The sequence below is a fragment of the Tribolium madens genome, unplaced genomic scaffold (assembly GCF_015345945.1).
Source record: "Tribolium madens isolate multiple individuals breed KSU strain unplaced genomic scaffold, Tmad_KSU_1.1 Scaffold_91;HRSCAF=231;Tcas5.2_LG7, whole genome shotgun sequence".
Lineage (NCBI taxonomy): Eukaryota > Metazoa > Arthropoda > Insecta > Coleoptera > Tenebrionidae > Tribolium > Tribolium madens.
In genome coordinates, this window is record NW_025401063.1 from 11,057,647 (window position 1) to 11,085,192 (window position 27,546).

General features: G+C 32.1%; 4 protein-coding genes across 7 annotated transcripts; 1 reads left to right on the forward strand and 3 right to left on the reverse strand.

The window, feature by feature from the left end:
- Positions 1–12,043: 12,043 nt before the first annotated feature.
- Positions 12,044–13,919, reverse strand: LOC123011376 (protein AATF-like). 3 transcript variants are annotated; one of them, XM_044408777.1, is made up of 4 exons: positions 13,736–13,915; positions 13,313–13,678; positions 13,150–13,260; positions 12,044–13,102 (listed from the first exon to the last, which is right to left on the reverse strand). In XM_044408777.1, the coding sequence occupies exons 2-4, from the start codon at positions 13,569–13,571 to the stop codon at positions 12,084–12,086; spliced, it is 1,389 nt and encodes a 462-aa protein (XP_044264712.1). In that variant the 5' UTR covers positions 13,572–13,678; positions 13,736–13,915; the 3' UTR covers positions 12,044–12,083. The 3 variants fall into 3 exon arrangements, with proteins under 3 accessions (XP_044264712.1, XP_044264713.1, XP_044264711.1); XM_044408778.1 differs by having other exon boundaries at positions 13,150–13,248; positions 13,313–13,919; XM_044408776.1 differs by having other exon boundaries at positions 13,313–13,915.
- Positions 13,661–14,736, forward strand: LOC123011377 (U11/U12 small nuclear ribonucleoprotein 35 kDa protein-like). The gene is made up of 2 exons (XM_044408779.1): positions 13,661–14,038; positions 14,089–14,736. Exons 1-2 carry the CDS (start codon positions 14,033–14,035, stop codon positions 14,665–14,667), a joined length of 585 nt encoding a protein of 194 aa, XP_044264714.1. The 5' UTR covers positions 13,661–14,032; the 3' UTR covers positions 14,668–14,736.
- Positions 14,658–16,865, reverse strand: LOC123011375. Of its 2 annotated transcripts, none has more exons than XM_044408773.1 (9): positions 16,658–16,865; positions 16,552–16,607; positions 16,215–16,368; positions 16,060–16,165; positions 15,832–16,010; positions 15,741–15,777; positions 14,963–15,691; positions 14,821–14,912; positions 14,658–14,763 (listed from the first exon to the last, which is right to left on the reverse strand). In XM_044408773.1, exons 1-9 carry the CDS (start codon positions 16,733–16,735, stop codon positions 14,734–14,736), a joined length of 1,461 nt encoding a protein of 486 aa, XP_044264708.1. In that variant the 5' UTR covers positions 16,736–16,865; the 3' UTR covers positions 14,658–14,733. The 2 variants fall into 2 exon arrangements, with proteins under 2 accessions (XP_044264708.1, XP_044264709.1); XM_044408774.1 differs by having other exon boundaries at positions 14,817–14,912.
- A 472-nt stretch (positions 16,866–17,337) lies between these two features.
- LOC123010716 (abhydrolase domain-containing protein 2) lies at positions 17,338–24,721 on the reverse strand. The gene is made up of 6 exons (XM_044407798.1): positions 24,269–24,721; positions 19,438–19,610; positions 19,206–19,373; positions 18,318–18,504; positions 17,816–18,165; positions 17,338–17,678 (listed from the first exon to the last, which is right to left on the reverse strand). The coding sequence occupies exons 1-6, from the start codon at positions 24,421–24,423 to the stop codon at positions 17,503–17,505; spliced, it is 1,209 nt and encodes a 402-aa protein (XP_044263733.1). The 5' UTR covers positions 24,424–24,721; the 3' UTR covers positions 17,338–17,502.
- Positions 24,722–27,546: the final 2,825 nt, after the last annotated feature.

Sequence of the window (27,546 nt, forward strand, 5' to 3'; positions counted from 1 at the left end):
TTTTCCTTGCGCATCCAAAAATAAAATTTCCTCCCAATTTCAAATTGTTTATTATATCGGGTATCGGTTTCAGCCAATTTGGCCTTCATCAGCCCTACGTCAAGAAAATTTCACATTAAAATACTTTACAAACTTTAACATTACACATCAAATTACATATAAAATTAAAATTAAAAACAATTCCAATGGTCAATCTGCTTTCTGAAATGCACAGCCACCTATACAGATTGCGCCAGAACTCGCGCCCCAGAGATATATAAGGTAAGATACCAGGAACATGGAAAAAATGTTAAAAAAATGTTATCTATAAAAATTTCGAAGTTATGAGAGTTTAAATTTTGGTCTTTGACTCTACTTATTTCTGTTGGAAGAATAATTTTTCAAGTTTTTTCGCTATAGAAGAAGAAACAAAGAAACTGTATTCTAAATTGTAACTCTGTTCAATGTTATTTGTGGCTTCTATTGGTAAAATTTTTGTACCTTTACTGAATAATTGTAAAAAAAATATATACAAGATCATCAGTATCATTAAATAGACATAAAAAAATGTCGAATGTCAAAAAATTAATGTCAAAATTTTTTGACAGATAGAATTTATTTTTTAAACATTTTTTCCAGGTTCCTGGTATCCTATCTTACCTGAAATTTTTCTCTGAGGCGCGAGTTCTGGCGCACCCTGTATAACTTTTTTTTTCAAATGTAATGGTATGACAAGTAACACCGCATTTGAAAGCCCACGTCACAAGCAATACAACGCACTATTTGTTTTCTGAATATTTCCAACGTAATAAAAAAATAAGAACAAATTCTTAAGTTGAATAGGTAATATTTAATGCAATAAATGTTCAAAATAAGCACCGTTCCTTTCCGGGCAATTTGCAAATTAAAAGTAACATGCATTTTTTACCTTTTGCAACATTTCGGGTGATTTGCATAATTTTATTCCTAAAACGTTCCTTAAGGTCCTCAATGTTATTCGATTCTGTCGTAAATCACACTTGAAATGTTGCAAAAGGTAAGGAATACATGTTACGGTCGTTTTGCAGTTTCTCAGGAAAAGAACGATATCCATTTTGAATATTTGTTGCATTAAATAGAATATAAGATTGATTTCATTTTTTATCATGTAGGCTTTGAAAATATTTAATCAGAAAATAAATAGTACCTACATTGTATTCCTAGCAAAACGACCCTTCAAACGAGGTGTCATTTCTCAAATCATTACATTTGAAAAAAAAAAGTTATAGGTAGCTGTGCATTTCAGAAAGCAGATAAACAAAAACCATATTTGTCAAATGATGCGCAAGGAAAAATAAAAATCGACCTGTTTTAAGATTTTTTACAAAAATCGCTTAATTCAAATTATGAATTTTATTCCAGTTAAAAATTCCACTCTGTATACTCGTATGTACAGTTACGGAATTATAATTTCGGGTAGTATTTTTCTGTCACTTCAAAAAGTTCACTGTTAACTATCTTTTACTGTCATCATGACTGACATTTGACTTTTCTGTCAATGACGCTCTTTTTTAAGTCAAAATAAGGCTATTAATGTAAACGTTGTCTTAGAGTTTACATTATATGAAAATGACAATACTGCCTGAAATTTTAATTCCGCAACTGTACATACGGGGACTATGTTCAAAGTTAAAAAAATGTCCTTGTATATTATTATACAGGGTGTCAATTTTAAAACTTACAATCGGCAATATCTCTAGAACTAAAAAAGTTATTGATAATCACTCAAAACCATTTCGGTGGTTTTTAGGGGGAATTAAAACGGCATGAAAAGTGACGCTCCTCTACCCACCCTTCAAGCCACAGCCACCTTAAGTTGAAAATTTTAAATGTCACAAGCTTACTTTCGATACATCGTTGGAAAGCCCATAACAAGCGCTTTTCAAAAATGTCATACAACAGCCTATTTGGTAAAGCCATTTTTCCAATTATTCAAAAACGAAGACGTTAAATTTCCATTTTTTTAATTATATTCAAGGGTGGGTGGAGGTGCGTCACTTATCATGTCATTTTAATTTCCCCTAGGAACCACCAAAACGGTTTTGAGTGATTATTAATAACTTTTTCAGTTGAAAGAAATTGCCGATTGCAAGTTTTAAAATTGACACAGTGTATATTAAAAAAATACAGCGTGTTTTAAAATGATTTTCATTTAGTCGCCTATAGAATTTCTTTACATGTAAATTTTTCTGTGCCGCTCTATACTCTTTTTGAGTCAGATAAGTAGTTCTGTCAACAGCAACGGCTGTCAATAGAAATAAATTCACTGAACTCGTATTGAGAGAAATGCCTTTCGGGTTGGTTTGTTTGTAACACACATAACCTCTGCTAGTGTTTACAAGGGACAAGGCCACGATCGTAAAATAGACAGGTCTGGAAACTCGCAAAATTGAATTAAAAAATGTGGATCTCAGTAGGTTTTGAGGGCAACGATACCCGTAGTGCCTCTATCGGATACTACGTTAATTACTGCGTATTTATGAACGAAAAATCACGTCGCCGCGCGTAAATAATGTCAAATATGAAATTAGCGCTGTCATAATTTGTTAGGTTACTGTGGGCTTGTCAAAATTGTGCAAAAACAAAAAGTGCAAAAAACAACTTAATAGGCGCCACATATAAAGTACAATATGTTTAATAAAAGTGGCAAGTAAGTGCCGTTTCATTTATTTAGTCCTCGAGGAGGTTTTTGGTTTGGTTTTACACTTGATGAAAGGAAAAAATCCTTTAACTTTTAAACAAATCTGCATCTTTTAGAATAACGTTCATGCTATCGAGTCAATCCATAGCATTTATTAGTTGCCACCTTATCGTCTAGTAGAAAAAAAAAAGAGTAGAAATCATTGCTGTTATTGATATTTACCCAAGATGATACCTATGATGATAATAATGCAAGACCTTTAAAAAAACGTGGAAAAGAAGTGTTATTGAAGAAATAAAACAACAAATAAATAATGTTATAGTAAGTAACTTTTATACATACGTTATTTTTCAGTTATACAATTCTTAACAAATAATGTAGCGATCAAGGTTGGTGCAAAATTTAGAATAGAAGGATTTTGTAAAGACAATCTTCTAAGATTTATAAAAATGATGTTTTTTACTTGGTCAGAACCCACTTCGTGTACAGTAAGATTTTTTGAAGTCACAATAACGACAATTTCAGGATCTATTTTTGTGGTGAGCGAGCACTTTGTAAACAGAATAAAGAAGAACAAAAACACGATTAGCCCGTCACACCAAACTTTTATTTAAAACACAACGCGTTTCAACCACAAAGTGGTCAGAGTAAAGAAATAAATAATTTTTTTAAAAACTTGATACATTTGTGAACTCATTTACTTATTTATATAGGACTTTAAAGACAAAATATTACTTCAAAGACTTAGAAATATGTCAAAACTCAAAACCCTAGTCGATTAAATACTTCAATGTTAAATCTTTTAATGTCTTCTCTCTAATTTTGTATCTTTTTTCTCAAAATGTAATTGACAGCTTCTGTCTTTTCTTTGCAGTACAGTATTTAGAGTTTCATCCCTTGCCATTGGGTTCAATTTTTCTTTCACCCTCAAAAAAATTGTTTACTTCTTCATTTTGTCGTGCAATGGAAAACAGCACAAATTCTGGGCATCTGCAGAAATGTTTTTGTGTAAACAAGATATAAAAACCAAATATATTTACCTTTTTGATTGCCAAAAACATTGAACGACAAATTCAAAACCAAAAAATATTTTTTAATATTTAATTTAGATAAAAAATCAAGTTACACAGAACAAAAGAAAACAAGATATTAACCAAGAAAACATGAAGTATAAATCAAAGAAAACCATCCTAAAACACCGAAAAACTGTGCACAAGCGGCAAAAATATTTAGAAACGGTGGAATAGAGAAAAATTTGCTTTTTAGTTTTGTGGTTAGCTGTCAAAATGCTGTCAACCAGTGAATTAATAAAATCACCACGTGAAGGCGCCACGGGTATAGTTGCCCTGCATAACCACCTGCGATTCAGAAAAAATAATTCAATTTCAAACGTATTTATGAATGGAGTTTCCAGACCTGTCTATTTTACGATCGTGGACAAGGCTTGTGATTGGTCGATTTCAGTCGACAGCTGTCACGTTTTCTGCTGATCGTAATTTTTCCAATTTTTAAGTGTACCTATTTTGTACTGTTTTTACAATAAAACGCTATGGTAAATTCTTATGTAGTGTGCGGAATCCGCTACAAGGAATCTTCGATTTCTTTCCACAAGTAAGTAAACTCACAATTTGTAAACAATACATGGGCGTAGAATGAGGTTTATAAGGAGCAAATGTTTGCCATGAATTATTTTGAAATTTTTAAATTTAGTTTCCTGTTATTAAAATTTTTCACGAACGATGCATATTATTTGCAATTTTACATTTGTTTTTTATAGGTTACCCTCAGGTGAAACTTTGAGACGGGAGTGGATCAATGCTTTGGGATTAGGAGATTTCGTTTTGACTAAATATACATAGGTACATACAGGCTGTCCCAGCGAGTTGAAAAAGTCCATTAGTGACCTTTGAATGGTAAAATTAAAAAAGATTGTATAAGACATTGATAGATACTAATCTAGTGCATCACCTAAAATTATTTTCAACGATACAGCATGTCCCAAAAATAAGTTACGATACAAACTTGTGTTTTTTTTAACACCGCATTTTTGGATGTAGCCTTTTAAAACAATGTTTTTACGATAAACTTTTATTAGACTATTTCGCTTAGTTTTAGAAATAGGACGGTTTTTTTGACGAAAACATGCACTTTTTAAAAATTCATTACACAAAAACTAAGACAGTTAGAGCAAATTTTTTCTTACTTCTGCAAAGAAGAAAGTACAGAAGTTAACGATGTAGCAATTTTTGAGTGTTTTGCATTTGTAAAGGTTAATAAATTAAGAAGTTTGTTAAAAGTTAAATAACTTTAAAAAAATAAATGGAACTCCCTATTTTTTATTTTTGCATCTAATAGATTGGTAAATTGTCTATCTAAAAAAATAAAGTTTTAATGTCTAGAATTGATAAATGAAAAGATATTTAACATTCAATATTAATTGTAGCAACAATGCCTATCAATATCGGAGCATTGTTGATACTATGGCAACCATAATAACATTTAATTTAACAAACGCCTTCATGTTTTTTATCTTTTGCAAATGCAACACACTAAAAAAATGTTACAACCTTATAGCTTGTACCTTCTTCTTTGCGGTATTAAAAAAATAATATTTCTAGATGTCTGAGTCTTTGTGTAATAAATGTTTAAAAAGTGCACGTTTTCGTCAAAAAAACCGTCTTATTTTCAAAACTAACCAAAATCGACCAATAAAAGTTTAGCTTAAAAACATTTTCATAAAAATCTACATCCAAAAACGCTAAAAAACATATGGTGTTTTTGTGCTTTTGGATGTTGTACAGTTGAAGACAAAATACTTTTGTCACTTTTGTGACACTTTAATGTAATTCAAGCTTTAACGTTAAAATGAATGACAATTTCAAATTATTGAGAGCTATTATATTTTCCTATCAAAAATATGTACATACAACTTGTCAACTATGATTGACAGTAGCTAAAAATAAGGTTAACAGTCCTAAAGCATGCTTTACAATTTAATGTCACTCAAGTGACATTAACGACCAAAGTATTTTGTCTCCAACTGTATCTAAAACTCGAAATTTTTAGTGTGCATCAGTATAAGTTGAGAAGAAAACAGATGCAAAATCAGTATTTGATAAATAGGAATCATCATAAACATAAGGAGCACAGACAAGTAATTTATTACATTGAGTTTTTTAACGGTTTAAAACCATAGACGATCTCATGCATTCTTCCAGGTAAGAAAAAAGAAAAAGTTGAAATACAAGATGTCTACAAAACAATGTTACAACTTACATCATTAGAAAACAAACAATAAACTTTAAGAAGCTTTTATCGTGATCTTATGAAAACAAGAAAGTTACTTATGTGAGAGTCAAAATAATGAGTCGATTTCAGTTTGTACTGTTAATTACTTCATTAAATAATGGACTTCTTAAACAACGCTCATATTTACCTCAAATATCTCAAATAATCACAATTTTATTTACAGAGTGTGGTTTGTGCCCTAGCAGACACAATATGTAAAGTTCTAAAACAGCATTTGAATGTTTTTTATAAGATTGGCCCCATTTTTTGTAGAATAAATAAAAGATAATGGGGGGCTAATATTTACCGGTCGGTGACCCCTCATTATTTCAATTTTTTACACTAACACAAGTGCATTTTATGCCTGATTTCATGGAAGTTACTTAATCGTAAGGAATTATTAAAAGAAATCAATAAGACACAGAAGAAAAGCAAGAAATCAACCAATAAAGGAAAAATACTTGCAAATTATACCAACAAGACTTTCAACGACGACAATAATGTTACTGTCAACGTCAAATTGACAAATTCACTCGAACATGACATTTTAGTGGTGTACAAAATGTTCAAGGCTACCATCCTTAGAGACCCTTTAATTGTTTCAATTTACATTGTGATAGAATTTTTTATTTCACTTTTAAGTTGGTAATGAAAAAATTAAATTGATGACGCACCGGTCTACGCTCCTGATTTTTACAATAGTATCTATCATGTCCTACATATTTTTTTTATTTTACTATTTAAATGTCACTAATGGACTTTTTCAACTCGCTGGGACAGCCTGTATGTTTGCTCAAAAACCCTTTTTTATATAATAAATGTATTTCCCAATTTAATTACGTCCTTGTTTTTTTAATTACAAAACGAGTCGCCACTGGTACGGTGGGTAAAGTAAACATAATATACATGGGAGTTTATAGGTTATGTATGCATCACACAAATCTATTCAAACCACGGCCTCCTTGATAAAAAGATAGACTATCGTCTATCCGGCCTCGCACGTGGCAATTATTTTGACGTTTGATGGCGCTGACATACGGTGCATGGTTGGTTGCCTAATTCCTGTTAAGATTTAAAATAAAAAAAAATTCTTGACCAGGTTTAAATTAAAAATTAATGATGAACAAAAGTATGGATCCCAGTAAGCACTTACTATTAATACCACATTCAATGAAATAAACCTATAAATTAACTTTTATCTATAATAAAGCAACTTTCTTAGTGTTGTCAATTTAATTTTAAGAGTTTTCTTTTTTTTTGTTTGAATATTTAGGTTTTCCATAATTGTTTGAGCATGTCTGTTACAAAAGTTAGAAACAATTGGTGTTAAAATTATGGTACATAGAATTTTAGAATGGGATTCGCAACAAAAAATTGGATTGCCGTAGAGATAGGATAATAAAATATTCCTTAAATTAAACGACACATCTTCAGTTGGCAGACTTGGTAATAGTTCAATAATAATTTCTACAACAAACACTATTAAACTCACAAATTTTTTGTTTGGGTAGATTAATCTTCCACGATCTTGGTGGTATATTAATTCCAATAACGGACAGTTTACTTGGGGATGAAGATCTTGCAATATTGAAAAAGATAAATTGCAGCTCACAAATTGATTTGCTTTCTTTATAAGATAGCCACATAAAAATGCTATAGCAGCCGATTCCACATTAACCAATTGGATGTATTCAGTGCTATTAAATTGTTTTAATTTTTCCAATTTATTTAAGGTGGAAACTTTTAGAGTAACAGCCACTGTAGTTTCTATTGAATTTTGCTTCACGGTCGGCGTAGTTGCCGAACTTTTATAGTTGTATTCGGAAGCAATGTTACAAGAATTAACAGTTTTAATTATGCCGGTTTTCAAAATTTGACGAAGTGCATGTTCGGCAGCTCTACAATCAGTGAGATCATTAGACCCACTTCTTAGTCTAACATTATAGAAAATAAGGACTCTATGGCATCAGAACTCAATCTTCTCGTTAAGACATAGAAGAAATTCAATTCATTTATCAAATATTTTACGCAAAGACCGGTACTTTTGGCAGTAAACAGAAATGCTTCTGCAGTTTCTTTTGTCAGCCCTCGCATTCCCATTGCTTCTGATCTAGTTTGAATATCCCTAATGTACGACGGAAATTCTTGGTCAAGCCACAAAAGTCGTTCATCCGAAGTATCCGTAAATGGTGCAACATCACAGTCATGTTGGCGAACGTGTTGAGTTCTATTACTCACATCGTGAATTTTAAAAAAATTATACATTGTTTCCAAATATTTTACTGTAGCTCTAGACTATTTGAAGTTCAATAATTCAGCTTGATCCTGATTTGCAAGATACCGCAAGGATGCAGTAACTGGTGTTGAAAATATTTGCACGGCTAGACGTACCTTCATCTTCTCTAAATAACTTGGAAACAAGTGTTTTTTGGTTAAGTATCGAACAGGCCTTACAATTAAATTTTCTTGATTTTCAGCCAACTCCTTTAAGTAATCAGCTGAAATAATACCTTCTTTGGATGCCATGTTTTGGTCTAAAAATAAGTTTCGAGCATTTTTTATTAAATGACAATAATCAAAACTGAAGAAGAGTTTTAGACCAGGACTAAAAGGATGCGGGATATAATTCTGGAGATAGCCATTTCCAAAATGTTTGAAAAGAGCAACATTATTTTTGTGGTTGTCTCCCACAATTCGTACGACCTTAAATTCACATTTTGCAAGAAGCTGCAATACTTCTGTTGCCAGTTTGTACAAATCCTTGCTACCCAGTTTTCTATGAAAGTAGTAGCTTGCTGGTATCACATATTTTGTTGACAAGCCATGTATTATAAAACAGAGCAACTGGTTTGCAATAACGGGTTTAGATGTGATAGTGTTGGTGACTTTGGGAAGAGTTTCCAGTCCAAAAATRCGWTCTTCTGTTTTTGAATACCGAAKGTTTTCCTTAACAGCCATATCATCTACAACTAAGGAACAYACACGTTCMGAAATGTTWAAAATTTGCATTTCACTAATTAGACGATCTTCTATCAAWTTTTTATTTTMTGAACCAAAATATTTTCTCAACGTTGTACTGCATGGCAATTTTAGTAGATGTTGCTTTGTTTTATTTGAGTTTATTATAATACAGCTGAAGTCCTCTCAATTTCTGTTTTAGACACCGGTTTGTATATTCAAAGTCTTTTAATTGAGCCGATGTACATGAAGTTTGAGTCCCAAAGTCAAAAACGTTGTTAGAGCTAGTACTCAATGTTGGCTGTGGTAATTCACCAATTTCCGTCGTGGTTTGAAACTAGAAGTGTTATACAAATATACAAATTGAAACTATAACACAACACTATTTACAAATCTAGAAGGAACAGCTCCTGGTAAAAGCATGCGTTTCTTTGCATTGGTCATAAAATCTTCCGGTTTAAAATGTGCACTGCAAACAGTTGAATATTCGGATAGATTTTTATGGTCTAAAAACATTTATTGTGATTTGGCATAATTAAATTCGTATTTATACCAATATAAGGTGCAATTGCTACTTTCCACTCAGAGGCCAAATTTATATTAGCAGGAAAATAATGAAACGATTTTCCTTTTAAATCTTGGGATTTGCAAATACAGCATTTTCGTCTTGAAGGCATTGTTCTCTCAAGTCAACGCTTAATTCGTTAATGACACTAAAGACAACAATAAGGAATATTGTCGATAAATGATTTTTGAATGTCAAAATTAAAGCACTCTAAAAATTTTAAATATTTGATTTTTTTTATGAAGATATGCAACCAACATTACAGATCTAAATATTTTAATTAAGACCAGAAGATGACTCTGCCATACTCCCGCTTTATGTCATATGTCAAACACAAATGTTTCTCCCACGCGCGAGGCCGGATAGACGAAAGTCTATCTTTTTATCAAGGAAGCCGTGATTCAAACTCAGCATAGGAAGCCATTTCTATCAATACGAGTTCAGTGAATTAATTATAAATTAATTAGGTTCAATATTTATTAAAGCGGCATTTTTATTTTGCATGGAAATTCCATAGGCGACTAATGAAAATCATTTTAAAACACGCTCTAGACAAGGTGATTCTTTTAGAGCCTACATTAGAAACTTTTTAACTTCTAATGCAGATAATAATTTGAAACTTTGTACACAACCCAAGTCGACTAGTCTAAGTTCAATTAAATTATTTTCAAAATGGCTGAACTTCCGGAACTACGAGAAATTGGCGCCAGCTTTGAAATTTTAAATGGTACCCACTTAATTTTATTGCATTGTTGAATTCTCCTCTTTAAACTAAGTAAAATGTACCTAGTTGTTAGTACCTATCTGTCATAGTTTTTGACATATGTCAATTTTTTGGTCAAAATTTTCACTTGGTTCATTCAAAACATCACAGCTCTTGAACCCTTTGCGATAAGTGAATATTTTTTTTTGCATTCGAAAACCAAAGGTTCGAAAAGTTTTCTAGAATTTTCAAAATTGTCAACTGTCAAATTGCAAGGCTAGTATGATTTTTTGAAAAATGATCATTACCAAACAGCTATAACTCAGTTTTTTCAAATGAAATGACTCTATTTTCTCAACGGCAATCAAACGTACATTAATTTGTAGAGGGACTTTTATCAACATGTCCTATACCTATCTCTTACAGTTTTTGAAATAATCACGAAAAACATGTTATAATTTTTATTTTTATAGTTAATCACATTGGCTTTGAAAAAATACAATAAAGATATACCATAATTAATACAGATGTTCGATATGTTTACCATTTTCAAACAGTTCAAAATTCGATGGTGAACTGATTTGAGTGGCTTCCATTATTTCATTTGGTTGAAGATTATTAAATGCCGTCTCAATCCTTGCCTCAATTCTTCGTAATTCCGAATGGGTGTTGTGTAGACTAAATCTTTAATACGTATTGATCATTTTCCAAAGCTTACGTGATTGACTATAAAAATAAAAAACAAAAACATGTTTTTCGTGATTATTTTAGAAACTGTAAGAGATGGGTATAGGACATGTTGATAAAAGTCCTTCTAGAAATCGAGGTACTTTCGCTTGCCATTGAGAAAATGGGGTCATTTTATTTGAAAAAACTGAGTTATAGCTGTTTGTTAAATATCATTTTCAAAAAATCATATAAGCTTTGCAATTTGACAGTTGACAATTTTGAAAATTTTAGGAAAGTCTTCAGACGTTTGGTTATCGAATGCAAAAAAAATTATTGACTTATTGCAAACGGTTCAAGAGCTGTGAAGTTTTTAATAAACCTCTGCAAATGAGAATTTTGAGTAAAAACTTGACATATGTCAAAAACTATGACAGATAAATTCTAATAACTAGATACATTTTACTCAGTTTGGAGAGGAGAATTCAAAAATGCAATCAAAATAGGTGGTTACCATTTAAAATTTCAAAGTTGGCGCCAATTTTTTTAAAATAATTTAATTGAACTTAGACTGGTCGATTTGAGATGTGTACCAAATTTTAAATTTCTATCTGCATTAGAAGTTAAAAAGTTTCTAATATAAGCCCTAAAAGAATCACCTTGTATAACTTATTGTAAAACGTTTAACAATGACTCAATGAGTATGGTTACAAACTGATGATTGTTTACCCTTTACAATAAACTTTAGTTTAAATTTCTACAATGAATAAGGAGCGGTTTGAAAGTTGTGCTGTTAAAACCTTTGATGGACTTACCAGACTAAATAGCAAAGTTTAAACGAATTCTATTATGTGGATAGTAGTTTAATAAAAATAAAAAAATTGTAATCATACAGTACAATGTATTTATTTAAAACCATAATTAGGCCTGGAACCCAATTACATTTTAAGGAATGTTATTTTCAGATCTTTCAAAAGAATTTGCTGTTCACTTAAAGTTCGCTTCTTGATTCAAAACAAGCCGACGTGGTTTAGCAACCAAAGGATTTAACCATGTTTTGGACCCTCTTTGAAATGCACCCACCTTAACCCACGTTTCGTAATCCTTAAATCATTGCAAAGCAGTGGTTTGGACGACTTTGCAGTTTTTTTATTCGAAATCTCATTATGCAATAAGGGTAAACACGCAATAAAAACAAGGCTTAAAAGTGTTTATAACTTTATTTTATACATTTTAATTTCAGACTAATTTTTGCCGAACAGCGAGCTGTACAACTCATTTTTCGCTTCATCTGTCCATACATTCTCATCAATCGGCGCCATAAAATTAACCAGTTTACTGTGTACAGCGTATCGGATTTTGCGCCCCTTTGTTGCTCTCGTGTCAATTTTTCGCTTCATTTTGCTTCTTAGATTCTGTAACTGTATCCATTGGCGACTTAACTGAACTGGATCGCTGACGTCGGCCGACTTAACTTCAATTAGTTCGCGCAAGAGTTGGTGGTAGAAATCGTCATCATCAAATATCTCGCTGTTTTCTTCATTGGTTGTGTCATCAGTTTCTTCTTCACCTAGGACAGAATACAAAGAACGTTTAAGTTGTGTTTTCTTGATTAGTTTATCTTTGTTGCTCAAATTGTATTCAATTTGATCTAGAACTGAATGTGGAGTAGTGCCCCCTTTGATGACGACTCGAGTTTTATCGTTCCATTTTTGGATGACATTGTTTCTGTAATCTTTGTATTTTTTGTGTTTTTCGGCAATTTCGCTTTCATACAATTCTAATTTTCGTTTCTTTTTAGGAGTGTGACTTTCAGACTTTTCGTCACTTTCTGATTCCTCAACATCTGTGTCACTTGGAATTTCTTCATCATTAGGATCTTCAACTTTTTCCCGCTGGTTGCTTTTCTTGACTAACTCCTTTGTTTCAGGATACTGTTTATAAAGTAATTTTTGTAACAATAATAACTTATCTAAGACACCACATATTTTACTTTTTGTGTCATTAACTTTATTTGAAAAATCGGGATCTGCTGATTGTTTGATTTCTCTAAATTTAGCGTGTTGTGGCATTTTGTTGGCCGTTAAAAGACATTTTTGGAGTTGAATTCGTACTTCTAGAAGGTTTTCCCACATCGCCATTTGATTTCTCACACAAAGCCCTTTTTTGATTTGATTTGAAACATTCGTATCTGAAATGTGTTTAAAATTTCCTTCCGTATTATCATTTTCTGATAATACTTCACCATCTTCAGAAAATCCCTCTGCAACAATAAATTAGAAATAATGACACAAAACAAATCAAACATACCATTTGATTCTGAATCCTCAGAATTTTCATGAGCAGATTCTTCTTCCTCGTTCTCACTATTTGTTCTTCCACTTTCTCGGTCTTCATTGTCGAAACTTCCTGAAGATGCATCTGTAAAATAATGTCTGACCCTTAGAATTTTAACAAAACAGCTTAAACAAACCTTCTAAATCGGAATCTCTCAAATGTTTCCGACTTGTTTTCTTGCCGGCATATTTCTCATCTAAATCTGCCAATAAATCAATGTTTTTTCGACGAAATTTGCTCAAGATTTCCTCTTCTTCTTCATTTTCTTCAACATCTTCCACAACTTTTGCAATCGTGCCATCACCAACTTCGTCTTCAGGATCAATACTCGAAGGGGCGGTATTTAAAATACCTGCTATTTTATCGGCTAAAGTTCCAGTTGATCTGTTTTTCATTTTGCTCGAATTAGAAATCAACACACGTGTTTCTGTTTTTATGGTTATGTTCGTCTGTCCTGTCACTTCTGTCAGATGTCAGTCATCATTTCGAAAGCGTATGAAAGCTATTCAATTCGAAACACTAAAATAATAGTAATTGCATCCACACCAATTGTACTTACCGTGTTTGCACGTTTTATAATAACTTTACAAAAAGAAAAAAAATAATATTTTATTTAAAAAGTAATATAAAAATATTTCAAGTAGAAGCACGTGAACGCTATAGTAGAAAATAGAATCACAGATTAACCTACTAAACCTGAATCTGTGGTAGAACCATCCTCTCTGTTTTGTGGAACAAACCGAACAACAAACCAAAACCACAGCTATCACAAAAGCATTCTGAAAGAAAAAGTTTGAGAGGTGATAATTTTCTGTTTTTTTTTTTGATAACCTAAGTTAAATATTTTGAATCAATAATGAGTGTAAGTAATGAACAATTTTATTGTAGTTTTTCACATTTTAAACAATTTAGGACTCTTCGGACACTTCATGGTCTCGTTTCGCCAAATACTACGACCCCATAAAAATTGGCTCTATCGACGGCACTGACACTGAGCCCCACGACAAAGGCATCGTCCGAGCTCTAAATTCCGAATATCACCCTAACCGCCACGTTAAAGGCCGGCCTGAGTGCACAATTTTTGTTAGTCGTTTAAGTCTCAAGACTACGAAAGATACAATTAAGGACATTTTTTCAAAATTTGGCCCTTTGCGTAGATTTCGTTTGGTTAAAGATATAGTCACGGGAATGCCCAAAGGCTACGCTTTCATAGAGTACGAAAATGAACTCGATGCCGAGGAAGCGTATTGCAAAGCAAATAAAATGAATATTGATGGAAATATAATTTTTGTGGACTTTGAATGCGAGCGATTATTAAAAGGCTGGCGACCTAGACGGCTTGGGGGCGGTTTTGGTGGGAAAAAGGAGTCTGGACAGCTGCGGTTTGGTGGACGTGATCGACCTTTTAAAAAACCTATCAGTTTGGAAATAAAAGAGAGGCGGGAAAGGAGTGGAAAAGACAGGCATGAAAGTAGACGTGATCGTAAATAGTGTCCTTTATATGAAAAAAAATGTTTACTTATTTAACAAAAGCAGTAATAAAGTAAATTCTCGTCTTTATGTACTTGCAACATCACTGTGATTGTTCTGAAAGTAGAAGAATTATTTCAATGGAAGATTTTTTTTATTTTAAGCATTACCCACTTTATCAGTTTCATTTTCAACTGGACGGTGAATATCAGCTTCTTGTAACTCTTCTTCTTGTTCAAGTCGATCAATAATAGCTTGACGCGAATCTGTAATTTTTTATTAAAACTAACGGAATTCCACAATGAAACATACTTACATGGCTCTGCACACAAAACAAAAACTTCCCTATTATTTAAATGGATACAATCCTCCCTAAATTTCCGAACGATGTCATTAAAACCGTCCCAAAAGTTAACAGACCCCGCCGGTAATTTACAAACAGATTTGAATTTCTTATAAATTTCATCCGCTTTAGTTCGCACTTTCTGTGCGTCGTTCTTGAAAATTTCAAACTCCTCAGGCGTTAAATTCCACTCTTCTACGTTCCCCACGTATTTTCTCAACCTTCTGATCATTTCAACAACATGAGAATGTTTCTTTAGCATAATTTCATCCATATTTATCTCCAGTAAACTATCCAAGAATTCCAACGCTTTCTTTGGGTCAGCTTTATTTAAACCTAAACAATTTTTAATTTTTGCGTCAAGTTCAACCAAGCTAGATTCTGATCTTAATCTCTCTACTCTTTTATATTTGCTGTTTATGAGTTTCATTTCAGCATCTCGTTTTATTTCAGTTTCAGTCAAATCAAAATCATCAAGGAATGACTCAGGGTTGCTGGAGGGGGTTATTTCGCCACTAGTAACTGCATCCTTAAGGAGAAGCACTCTGGAGGCTGTATCACTGTCATAAAGAGCACATTCATATTCATTAGCAAAGTGTAATGGCCATTTTTTGTGGAGTTTTAGTCCCGCATATTTGCCGGAAGGAAGCAAAACCGGAAATACTTGGTTTTCAAAGTAACAGCGTTGGTCCACAGGTCGGGCTGTGGACAGATAAAATAACAAATCAATTGAAATCTGTAAAAAACTTACATTTGTATAACTCAGGTTTTTCTTTAACTGCATCTGCCTACAATTAGAAAATACAACAAAAATATTTTTGTATTTACATACATAGTCTTACATAAATAATCCAATTTTTTAAATTGAGCTCTGACACTATTTTAACGTTTGGCAAAAATGGTAAATCTTCATCAACTTGTGCACTGTTATTTTCATCAGCTGTCCCAAAATTGATACTCTCGTTCACATTTTTAGGACATTCACTTGGACCATCTGTAGTATTTTCACTCATGTTTGATTCTGAAAATATATTTTCATATTTTTTTCTAAACACAACTCTACAAAATACCTCCTTCACTTTCAGAATTTCTAGCATTACTGCTAACTTTTGATGGAACAGAGTCTGAAGATTTTTCCGAATTACTTCTCTTTCTTTTAGGAGCTGGGGCATTCCCCTGTTATCAATAAATTATCAAAAAAGAATTACCCCCCAAAGTGACTTACATCAAGAGTGGAATCATCACCATCTGTTCCATCCTCAGTTATAGCTTTTTCAATCTGTTCAATAGCGTCCTTAAACTCCTTCTTTTTTGATCCTTTGACTAATTGATCCTTATTTTTAAGGTAATAAAAAATATCTTCAGGCTTAATAAAGCCCCTAAAAATGTTTGTATTTATTTTTTTGTACGGAAATATCGCACAAGCTTTTAAGACTCAATAGTAGCCTGTCGGCAAGTTCCTTATTACTTTAGGGCCCCCAAATTGACAGAAAATTGAAGTTAAACTTCCTCACTTCAATCCCGCCTCAGCCCCATTTACAAAACACATAGTAGTTACTTACGTTTCTCCAGTTCCGTAAAATTGTACATTGAATTTTTTACCACTTTTCCCTAAAATCTACAACGAACATGAACTAAATCAAAATTTAAACATAGCTAATAACTTACAACTGCCGGCCATGCTGGATATCCTTTTATTTTCGCAAAAACTTTGTCACCTTCTTTAAATGAGCGACTCCTCTTCATTGTTAAAATGGGTTGCCCTTTTATGCGACTTTAAACAAATATTACCGTTTTGTATGTTATTAATTTTTGAAATTTCGGTAAAATTCACAAAGTAAAATGGCGTCGCACGCTTTAAGAAAAGTAGCGCCCCCTAAAAACTGGTGCAGATGTGCAGTAAAGCAAGCGGGTAATTCAAATTCAACCAGTGGCGTAACAAGATAAAAGTCACTAATGTTGTGAAACAGCTTTATTATTTTTTTACGAGTTACAATATATTTGTTTCCTTACATTTTTCACGTTAATAATTTACAAATAAAATTCATTTTTTATGTAGTAAAATAAAATTAAAAAAATTACAATTATTTATATTGATTAACATCATAAAACATCGAACAAATATAAAACAAAGCCGCTGAATAAATCACAAGTGTCTGGTAATCAATGTACAAAGTTACAAAAATACCAATAATTTATAATTAAGTAAAACTATCCTATGTATCACATTAAGTACAGGTGAAAATTGTCGATACATGAGCACCGAAAATGAGATTGAGCACCGCTCGAACCTCCTCTCACTACCTGTCGTAAAAATTAATAATACCATCAAAAAATAAAACTAAACATTCAAGCCATCGCTTCAACACTGTATTTAAGACACGTTCATCTAACAATAAATACAATAAATAAATTCGCTGTGTATTCATTTTCACACGTGTTGGTCACGCTTGTAATAAACACACACATAAATGCAATAATTTGGTGGGCGATAAAAGAATCACATTTGGTGCTTAAATTTGGGCCGTCTTCATAATGGAATCGTTATAATTGAGCGCCAAACTTCCAACAAGTGCGACAAGTGTGCGGTCCAACCAGGTGACAGGGTTGGGGTAGATCAAACCACCCTCGTAGAAGCCCAAATGTCCGCCGTGGGCTAACTCCAAATACAACATATTGTTTTTCTCAGCTAAAAACCCAGAATTATATTAGAAGCCTGTCAAAAACTAGTCTCAATAATATAATAAAAAACCTTAAAATCCTCATAGTGGCAACTTAAAATTTTGTATTATTCAAAAGTCTGTTGAAACAATTTATGATACTTACAAACTATTGATTTGATGGGCTCTAGTAACGGCTCTGGTACAATCGGATCGTCTTTAGCGTTAATAAAAATCATTGGCTTGTTTATGTTATTGATATAATTGATGCTAGAACTCCACGAATATAATTCCGTGATCGAATTAAATTCGTGAATTCTTCTAGTGTAGGCTTCATCTAATTCGGGAAGAGTGGCAGCTGAAATAATCTCGTGTTCGTTGAGCTTGTACCGATTCTTCACTTCTTCAGACAATAGAACATGGCGATGCTTCAAAATAATATTCTTCATGTTTTCAGTCATGATATAAAGATAGAAGCGACGGAAATTTTGCCAGTTGAGTAACCATTTTGTTCCCCTGTGAAAATTCAGGTCGGCTTAGTTTATATTTATTCTAGTATGTTTACGCGATTTTATGATTTTTTGTCCTAATTAGAACATAAAGCGATTACAACCCAAGATAATAAACTCGATAATTGCGTAAGATAAAATTCAATTATTCAGACTTACTCGATGGCACAGTAGCCTTGACATATGGAAATTCCACCAATTATGTGCAGAGGCTTCTCCCTATCCACTTCCCCCATATATTTGGTTACTAAATTACCACCTAGACTAAAGCCTACACAAACAATTCGGGTATTTGGGTGTCTGCTGATCAGACTTGAAACCATTTCATGGTAGTCGTTTGTATTACCTGAAAAGTAAATTTCATATTTCTGATTTCACATCATCAATTAAATAAAAATTTCTAACTCGGAAAGCTCCTTTAATTGATTTTGAGCAAATAAAAAATCATCGACCTCCTAATTGACATGTCAAGTGTATTAATTGGAGACCTACTTTATGAAGATTTCAAAAGTAAAAATGTATTTTAAATAATATTATCAAGTAAAAAAAATGTATTTTATTTTCAAATATTATGACATAGTAGTGTTTACTTTATTTCATTGAATCGATTCAAAAGAAAATCTAAGAAAGTATCCCCTAGTTTAATGAAAAAATAATAACATTACAGAAATACTAATTTCATAATCTCATAATCAAAACCAAATGATGTATAGTTTCAAAGCAAAAGGTTTAAGTTTTTTTAAGAAAAAATTGCATACCAAATTTTGTAATTTTATTGAAATTCTAAAAAGCGATTCTTCATTTTTACTTTATCTACATTAAACGTGGTATCAATTATTAAAAACATACGTGAATTATCAAAACTTTGCACTTTAGAATAAATACAGCATTGTATTTAATTTAACACGCACAAAAACCTACTTTATTTTTTCATCAAAATAATACTTTGTGTAAAATTATCATTTTTTCAACATTTTACGTTCCAATTTTTGAATTTATTTTCAGTTTAGAACTATAATAAACTTTGTCCTTAATGTTCCTTCTTACCGTAACTAAATATGCGAGGGGCCGTGACCGGTACGCTCTGTAGCGCCCCCACGTGGTTCAAAACGGCGCATCTGTAGCCGTGATATTGGGCCCAATGAACAAAAGTGCGTATATAAACACTTTCGGAGGTATTTCCGATGCCTGGACATATAGCGATCGATACGTCATCTGTAACAAAATATGTAATTGTGTCAATAAAATGTTGATCGAGTTTTAAATAGAGCAATATAACCTTGGAAATTTGTATCTAAAGGTTGGTACATATCGTAAGTTAATGTGGTCCCATCGTCGAGTGATAGAAACACTCGTTCGCCTATCGGCCATGGGCACTTTACCCTGCCGATGACGCTGTGAAGGATGGTCTGGACATGGCCGCTGAAGCCCCACAGTCGCGTTGGAATGTATCTGGAAAAATTAAAAATTCTTCAAGTAAAATTACAATAACTTTTTCCCACATTATGCTATTAAAGTATCTAATGGTACATACAGGGTGCGCCAGAACTCGCGCCCCAGAGAAAAATTTCAATTAAGATAAGATACCAGGAACATGGAAAAAATATTTAAAAAATTCTATATGTCAAAAAATTTTGACATTAATTTTTTGACATTTGACATTTTTTATGTCTATTTAATAATACTGATAATCTTGTAAAGTATATTTCATTGAAATTGGCATAATAGTTGGCTATGGAATTTCGTATTTAAGTTTGTAGCCATGCGCATGTCCCTGATATAACAGCTGATGGGGTTTTTGTTTTTCTTTGATTACTTACCTACATGGTTTATTGAACTGATATGACTGACATTTGTATTCGTTTTTTCACTGTTTTCGTTGGTTGTTCGTTATTCCTACTATTTTTTCAAATTATAATTAAAAGTAGTTCTCTTCAGAACTCCAGATTTGAAGTACAGGGTGCTGCATTTTGGATGTCCGAATAGGGAATCTCCGAATCTAAGATGTTTAGCCAAAAACGAGTGATACATTCTGGGGCTCATTTTTTGAGAAAATAATATTGGTTAAAACCGCATCTCACTATCGTCTTTTGTTTTCGACTTACAGATAAAAGTTGACATTTTGACGAAATCTAAAAAAATTCATAGCTTCGTTATTATAGAAGATACGGATTTGAAATAAAGACATTATACAGGCACTTTATTTCGAGGAATTTAATAATGTAGTTAATAATTTTTTTCAGTTGTTTATTTAGCCGTAATAAAATAAACTTGTATTTTTTTAAATGGGAATCATACTTTTAATTATTAGTTTAGCCGTAATAAGATAAATTTGTATTTTTTTTTTAATGGAAATCATAGGCGGCTATTGCAATTTTGAAAAGCTTATTTTTTTTCTGATCTAAAAAATATATATTTGTAACAGAATATTTTTTTATAACTATATTTAAAAAGTGAAATACATATTTTGTTTCATAATAGTTGTCCATAGAAAAACTATTTCACTCCAAATGTGTAAATAATAATCAATAAGACTTTTGTGAACTGTAAAATAGATGAAAAAATAGATACAATTATAAAAATTTAAAAAATACGATACGGTAGAAGCATTGAACAAATATGCGAGCGAAAAAATTATTACATATTTTTAAAAAATCCAAAAATAGGAAAAATAAATGTGTCAATAGTCAACACAATTAGAAAAAACAATTTTTTGATGATCTAACGGAGGTAGGGTAACATTTCACATAGACGGAATTTGGGTATTTGAATAGCCATATCGTCATTTTTGTGTCATATAAAATATATTTTATTGAAGAATTAAAGCGGCTTTTTTTACAACACACTATGTATCACTAGAGGTTGCAATGGTAATGTTAGCTTGTTTAAAAACAAAGAAATGTTATTAGTCGCCAATAAGTTGATTTACAATTTATTTTGCATTTGTTTCATTACTTAGTACTTAGAAAACTCTTTCATTAGTGACACTGGTTAAATATGATATAGTTTAAATCCTTTTAGTTGAAGTTCATGTAAAACTGCGAACAAAAATCAAAGATAATTTTTTGCTAAAAATGAATTATCATAATATGTATTTTTTAGATAAGAAAAAAACAAGCTTTTTAAAAATGACATAGCCATCTATGATTCCCATTTAAAAAAATACAAGTTTATTTTATTACGGCTAAACAAACAACTGAAAAAAATTTTTAATCACATTATTAAATTCTACGTAAAAAAGTCCCTGTATAATGTCTTTATTTCAAATTTGTGTCTTCTATAATAACGAAGATATGAATTATTTTAGATTTCGCTAAAATGTCAATTTTTGTCTATAAGTCGAAAACAAAAGACGATAGCGGATGCGGTTTTAACCAATATTATTTTCTCAAAAAATGAGCCCCAGAATGTATTACTCGATTTTGGCTAAACTTCTTAGTTTCGGACATTCCCTATTCGGACATCCAAAATGCAGCACCCTGTACACGCTAAGGTATGTTTGAAAACATAATCAATTTCTTTTTGTTCCTGTTTTAGGCAGAAATAAATAAGAGTCAAAGTGTAAACCTTAAACTCTCATAACTTCGAAAATTTTATAGATAATTTTTTTTTAACTTTTTTTCTATGTTCCTGGTATCTTACCCTATATGGCATTTTTCTCTGGGGTGCGAGTTCTGACGCATCCTGTATAAGTAAAACTAATATTATATTTTAAAATTTGTTGAAAAAAACTCCCAGAGTTTAAAAAATTTTCCGGATTTTTTATGACTTACAAATTTTAAATATAAAAATATACGATAAGATAAAATAGTATATTAAAATACAAGCACGAATCTGAAATTGCAAAACGAGCCGCGTAGCGGCCAATTGAGTGCTTGAAGAACCTTCTGCAACGGGCGTTTTATACTATTTTTTTATTTTGTCGCTTTATATCATTTTATAAATTAAAAGACAAGAATTTTAAATCAAGGGAATTTTGCGACGGTTGGTGACATGCATGTAGAATAATTTTAAGCGGCTATGAAAAATAAAAATAATTCTTATTTTCACATTTGAAAATGAATAGTAAAGAAAATCCGTCACTAAAATTAAATTAAGGCCAACGACTTATTAAAGCTCTCAAATGACGTCATTTGGGTGCTTTAACAGTTTCACTCTGACACAAAATGATAATTGATAACAATAGATTTCTCAGTTTTATCACACCTATCTTAGGTAATAATGTAATAAACTTGTTTCTGAGTCATGGTGTGACGTCATAAATTTATACAAGCAGTTTCAATGCCAATGTTACGTAGAGATAGGTCGTAAGTTTTGTATCGAGAAACACTTTCAAAGTGAAAATTCCATTTTCAAAGTATTTACAGTCTTTTCGAGTTTGTGATTAGTAGTTTGAGTAAAATAAAGTACAAAATGTCCCTCTAAAGAGAAATGTATATTTTTTTTTAATTAAAAGCGTAACTGTAATCAGTCTTAATTATCAAGAATAATCATACCAATAGGTTTATAATGATTTCTAACAGCCAAGATGAAATGATACATTTATAGACAATTTATTTAAACAAAAAAAAACGCACTTATCAGACATGTAGATGTAACCTAAATAACCTACACATTCTAGACATAACAACAAAACTAAATTATTCTAATTAACATAAATGTTTATTATTTTGTATGTGATCACGTTATTTAGATAAAATAAACAACTTTCTCGAACATTTAATCACACAGGGCGACAAAAAAAGTCATGTCGTGACAACTTGACAAATTATATTTATACCATTTTGTTCGTCTCAGTGAGACAAATCAAATGCACTAAAAAAAAATTAAAAAAGTCCACATACTTTGAACTAAATAATTTTTTTCTAGTTTCAATGAATTTAAAATACTTTAACTTTACTACTTTAACAGTGTTAAAGTAAGTGTTCGAAGAAGTTCGAAGTAAATCGAAATAATCTAAGAAAAACCCTACGAGTATTTTTTTGTCATTATCACCATCGTGTAGAGCATCTCTTTATTAGTCATAATCCAAATTTTTAAAAGAATATACCGAGTAGTTTTCAAGATATGATTTTTTGAAGTTAAGGTTTGCTAATCAAGCATTGCGCCATATAGGAAGAATGCATGATAATCTTACTTTAAATTGCATTTTTACGTATAATAAGAGTTTTAAGATTCTTCTTTTGCTTAAAAATGGTCAATTGCACCTTCTTTGTTCTAATTAGAATAAACAAAAACTGTTTGTTTACTTAAAACAAACAAAGAGTACCTGCGTTATATTAAAGCAAATAAAGAGTTTTTTTTTTTAAAAATGACCACTGATCATTGAGCAAAGAGGATCTAGAAGTTTAAAGCACGAGCCTTAAATATAACGGCTTATATCTCACGAAAACAAAATGTTTGTACAGGCCTCAAGCTACTGAACTGAAAAAAAACATTATAAAAAATACTGTGGTAATGTATACCTAGTAACAGGAAAATTGCATTTTACTAGGGAGTATAATCTGTTACGATACAGCTAAAATCAAGCTGTGATAATATTGAATTTGCCAAAACAACATAACTTTCCATTGCGATTAGACAATGAATCATCAAATCATGTCAGATAACAGCACTAACTTTAAATATTTAATGAGTTTTATCAGTTGAAAAATTCTCGAATATCCGGTCACGCTTCCATTTCATATTTTCTTAAAAAGAGATTCTAATCAATGATTTTTTTATTAAATACTCCCACATCTAGGTAAATAGTATCGTTTGGAGCTGTGGGGCGAAAAATAGAGCAATTATTTCGATTCGTCATCAATAAACGCTAGACTGAAACAGCATTCTTTCATTGCATAATTCATAACAAACGTTTTTCATCAATATCTGTGCCACTTTGGAGAAAACTCACAATTCGCCATCTAATTAACATAAAAAAGGCTTTCACTATGATTTGAAAGCAAGTTCTGTTCCGCAACCCAAATAATTCCAACAACCTTGCCGCCGCATTTTCGCATACAATTTAATAACATTGGCCTGAAAATCGATCAGAAACCTTGGCCCCTGTCAAAAAAAATCGAGAAACTTCGAAAGAAATACGGCCACTTCTCGCAGTGGCTACTTACGGTTCTTGTATAAGGGGTGAGATTTTGAGGATGACGTCCAAGAATTTCTTATCGCTGCAGCATATGACTGGTTTTTGTGGCTGGCTATTGACGTTGAGTATCCTGAACAGGATGCACAGGATAACAGCGATTGCGGCTAGCAGGGCTGTCGACATGATGGCGAAGGAACGCCCCAAGTGAGCTTCTAATACAAACACCTCGTCCACTATTTACTCCGGCACTGGACAATAATTGATAAAAATGTAACGTTTTAGGAGTGGGAACACGAATTTTTAATGCTCGGCGATGAGATCATCTGGATTTCGAAGAAAAGTGTGCACATGCTCTTTTGCTACCTTTTTTTTATATATTGTAAATGTCAACTGTCAAACTTGGTGATAATTGGTGGTTTATGTATTAGGTTTGAAGTAAATCACGGGGACTAAAGGCACAGGAACGATCAATATTTTGCATACTTTCAGCATAACTAACAAGAGACACCTTTAAGTACGATTTTTGATAGTTGGAACGATTTTAACCTTACTTTTTCAGCTGATCGAAGGATATTTGATGAGAGCGCATGTGCACACCACGGCCTCCTTGATAAAAAAATAGACTTTCGTCTATGCGGCCTCGCGCGTGGGAATAATGTTTGTGTGTTTGACATATGATATAAAGCGGGAGTAGGGCAGAGTCATCTACTGGTCTTAATTGAAATATCTAGATCTGTAATGTTGGTTGCATATCTTAATAAAAAATTCAATAATTAAAAATTTTTAAGTGCTTTAATTTTGACATTCCAAAAACCATTTACCGACAATATTCCTTATTGTTGCCTTTAGTGTCATGAACCATAGGCCATTAACGAATTAAACGTTGACTTGAAAGAACAATGCCTTCAAGACGAAAATGCTGTATTTACAAATCCCAAGATTTAAAAGGAAAATAGTTTCATTATTTTCCTGCTAATATAAATTTGGCCTCTGAGTGGAAAGCAGCAATTGCACCTTACAATATAAGGTGCAATTGCTAAATACGAAATTGATAAATACGAATTTAATTATGCAAAATCCCAATAAATGTTTTTAAACCATAAAAATCTATCCGAATATTCAACTGTTTGCAGTGCACATTTTAAACCGGAAGATTTTATCATCAATTCAAAAAAAAGCATGCTTTTACCAGGAGTCGTCCTTCTAGATTTGTAAATAGTGTTGTGTTATAGTTTCAATTTGTATATTTGTATAACACTTCTAGTTTCAAACCACGACAGAAATTGGTGAATTACCACAGCCAACATTAAGTACTAGCTCTAACAACGTTTTTGACTTGGGGACTCAAACTTTATGTGCATCGGCTCAATTAAAAGACTTTGAATATGCAAACCGGTGTCTAAAACAGAAATTGAGAGGACTTCAGCTGTATTATAATAAACTCAAATAAAACAAAGCAACATCTACTAAAATTGCCATGCAGTACAACGTTGAGAAAATATTTTGGTTCAKAAAATAAAAAWTTGATAGAAGATCGTCTAATTAGTGAAATGCAAATTTTWAACATTTCKGAACGTGTRTGTTCCTTAGTTGTAGATGATATGGCTGTTAAGGAAAACMTTCGGTATTCAAAAACAGAAGAWCGYATTTTTGGACTGGAAACTCTTCCCAAAGTCACCAACACTATCACATCTAAACCCGTTATTGCAAACCAGTTGCTCTGTTTTATAATACATGGCTTGTCAACAAAATATGTGATACCAGCAAGCTACTACTTTCATAGAAAACTGGGCAGCAAGGATTTGTACAAACTGGCAACAGAAGTATTGCAGCTTCTTGCAAAATGTGAATTTAACGTCGTACACGAATTGTTGGAGACAACCACAAAAATAATGTTGCTCTTTTCAAACATTTTGGAAATGCCTATCTCCAGAATTATATATCCCGCATCCTTTTAGTCCTGGTCTAAAGCTCTTCTTTAGTCTTGATTATTGTCATTTAATTAAAAATGCTCGAAACTTATTTTTAGACCATAAAATGGCATCCAAAGAAGGTATTATTTCAGCTGATTACTTAAAGGAGTTGGCTGAAAATCAAGAAAATTTAATTGTAAGGCCTGTTCGATACTTAACCAAAAAACACTTGTTTCCAAGTTATTTAGAGAAGATGAAGGTACGTCTAGCCGTGCAAATATTTTCAACACCAGTTACTGCATCCTTGCGGTATCTTGCAAATCAGGATCAAGCTGAATTATTGAACTTCAAACAGTTTGGAGCTACAGTAAAATATTTGGAAACAATGTTAATTTTTTTTTTAATCTACGATGTGAGTAATAGAACTCAACACGTTCGCCAACATGACTGTGATGTTGCACCATTTACTGATACTTCGGATGAACTTCTTTTGTGGCTTGACCAAGAATTTCCGTCGTACATTAGGGATGTTCAAACTAGATCAGAAGCAATGGGAATGCGAGGGCTGACAAAAGAAACTGCAGAAGCATTTCTGTTTACTAAGTACCGGCCTTTGCGTGAAATATTTGATAAATGAATTGAACTTCTTATGTCTTAACGAGAAGATTGAGTTCTAATGCCATAGAGTCCTTATTTTCTATAATGTTAGACTAAGAAGTGGGTCTAATGATCTCACACATTGTAGAGCTGCCGAACATGCACTTCGTCAAATTTTGAAAACCGGCATAATTAAAAATGTTAATTCTTGTAACACTGCTTCCGAATACAAATATAAGAGTTCGGCAACTACGCCGACCGTGAAGCAAAATTCAATAGAAACTACAATGGCTGTAACTCTAAAAGATTCCACCTTAAATAAATTGGAAAAATTAAAACATTTTAATAACACTGAATACATCATCATCTTTGATTACTATGGAATCGGCTGCTATAGCATTTTTATGTTGCTATCTTATAAAGAAAGCAAATCAATTTGTGAGCTGCAATTTATGTTTTTCAACATTACAAGATCTTAATCCCCAAGTAAACTGTCCGTTATTGGAATTAATATACCACCAAGATCGTGGAAGATTACCTAATCTACCCAAACAAAAAATTTGTGAGTTTAATAGTGTTTGTTGTAGAAATTATTATTGAACTATTACCAAGTCTGCCAACTGAAGATGTGTCGTTTAATTTAAGGAATATTTTATTATCCTATCTCTATGGCATTTATGTGATATATCTCACCCATTTTTTGCACCCAATTTTCCAAGTTTTTTTGCTACAGACTATGAGAAGCGGAAACAAGGAAGCTGTATCCTAAACTGTAACTCTGTTTAATGTTATTTGT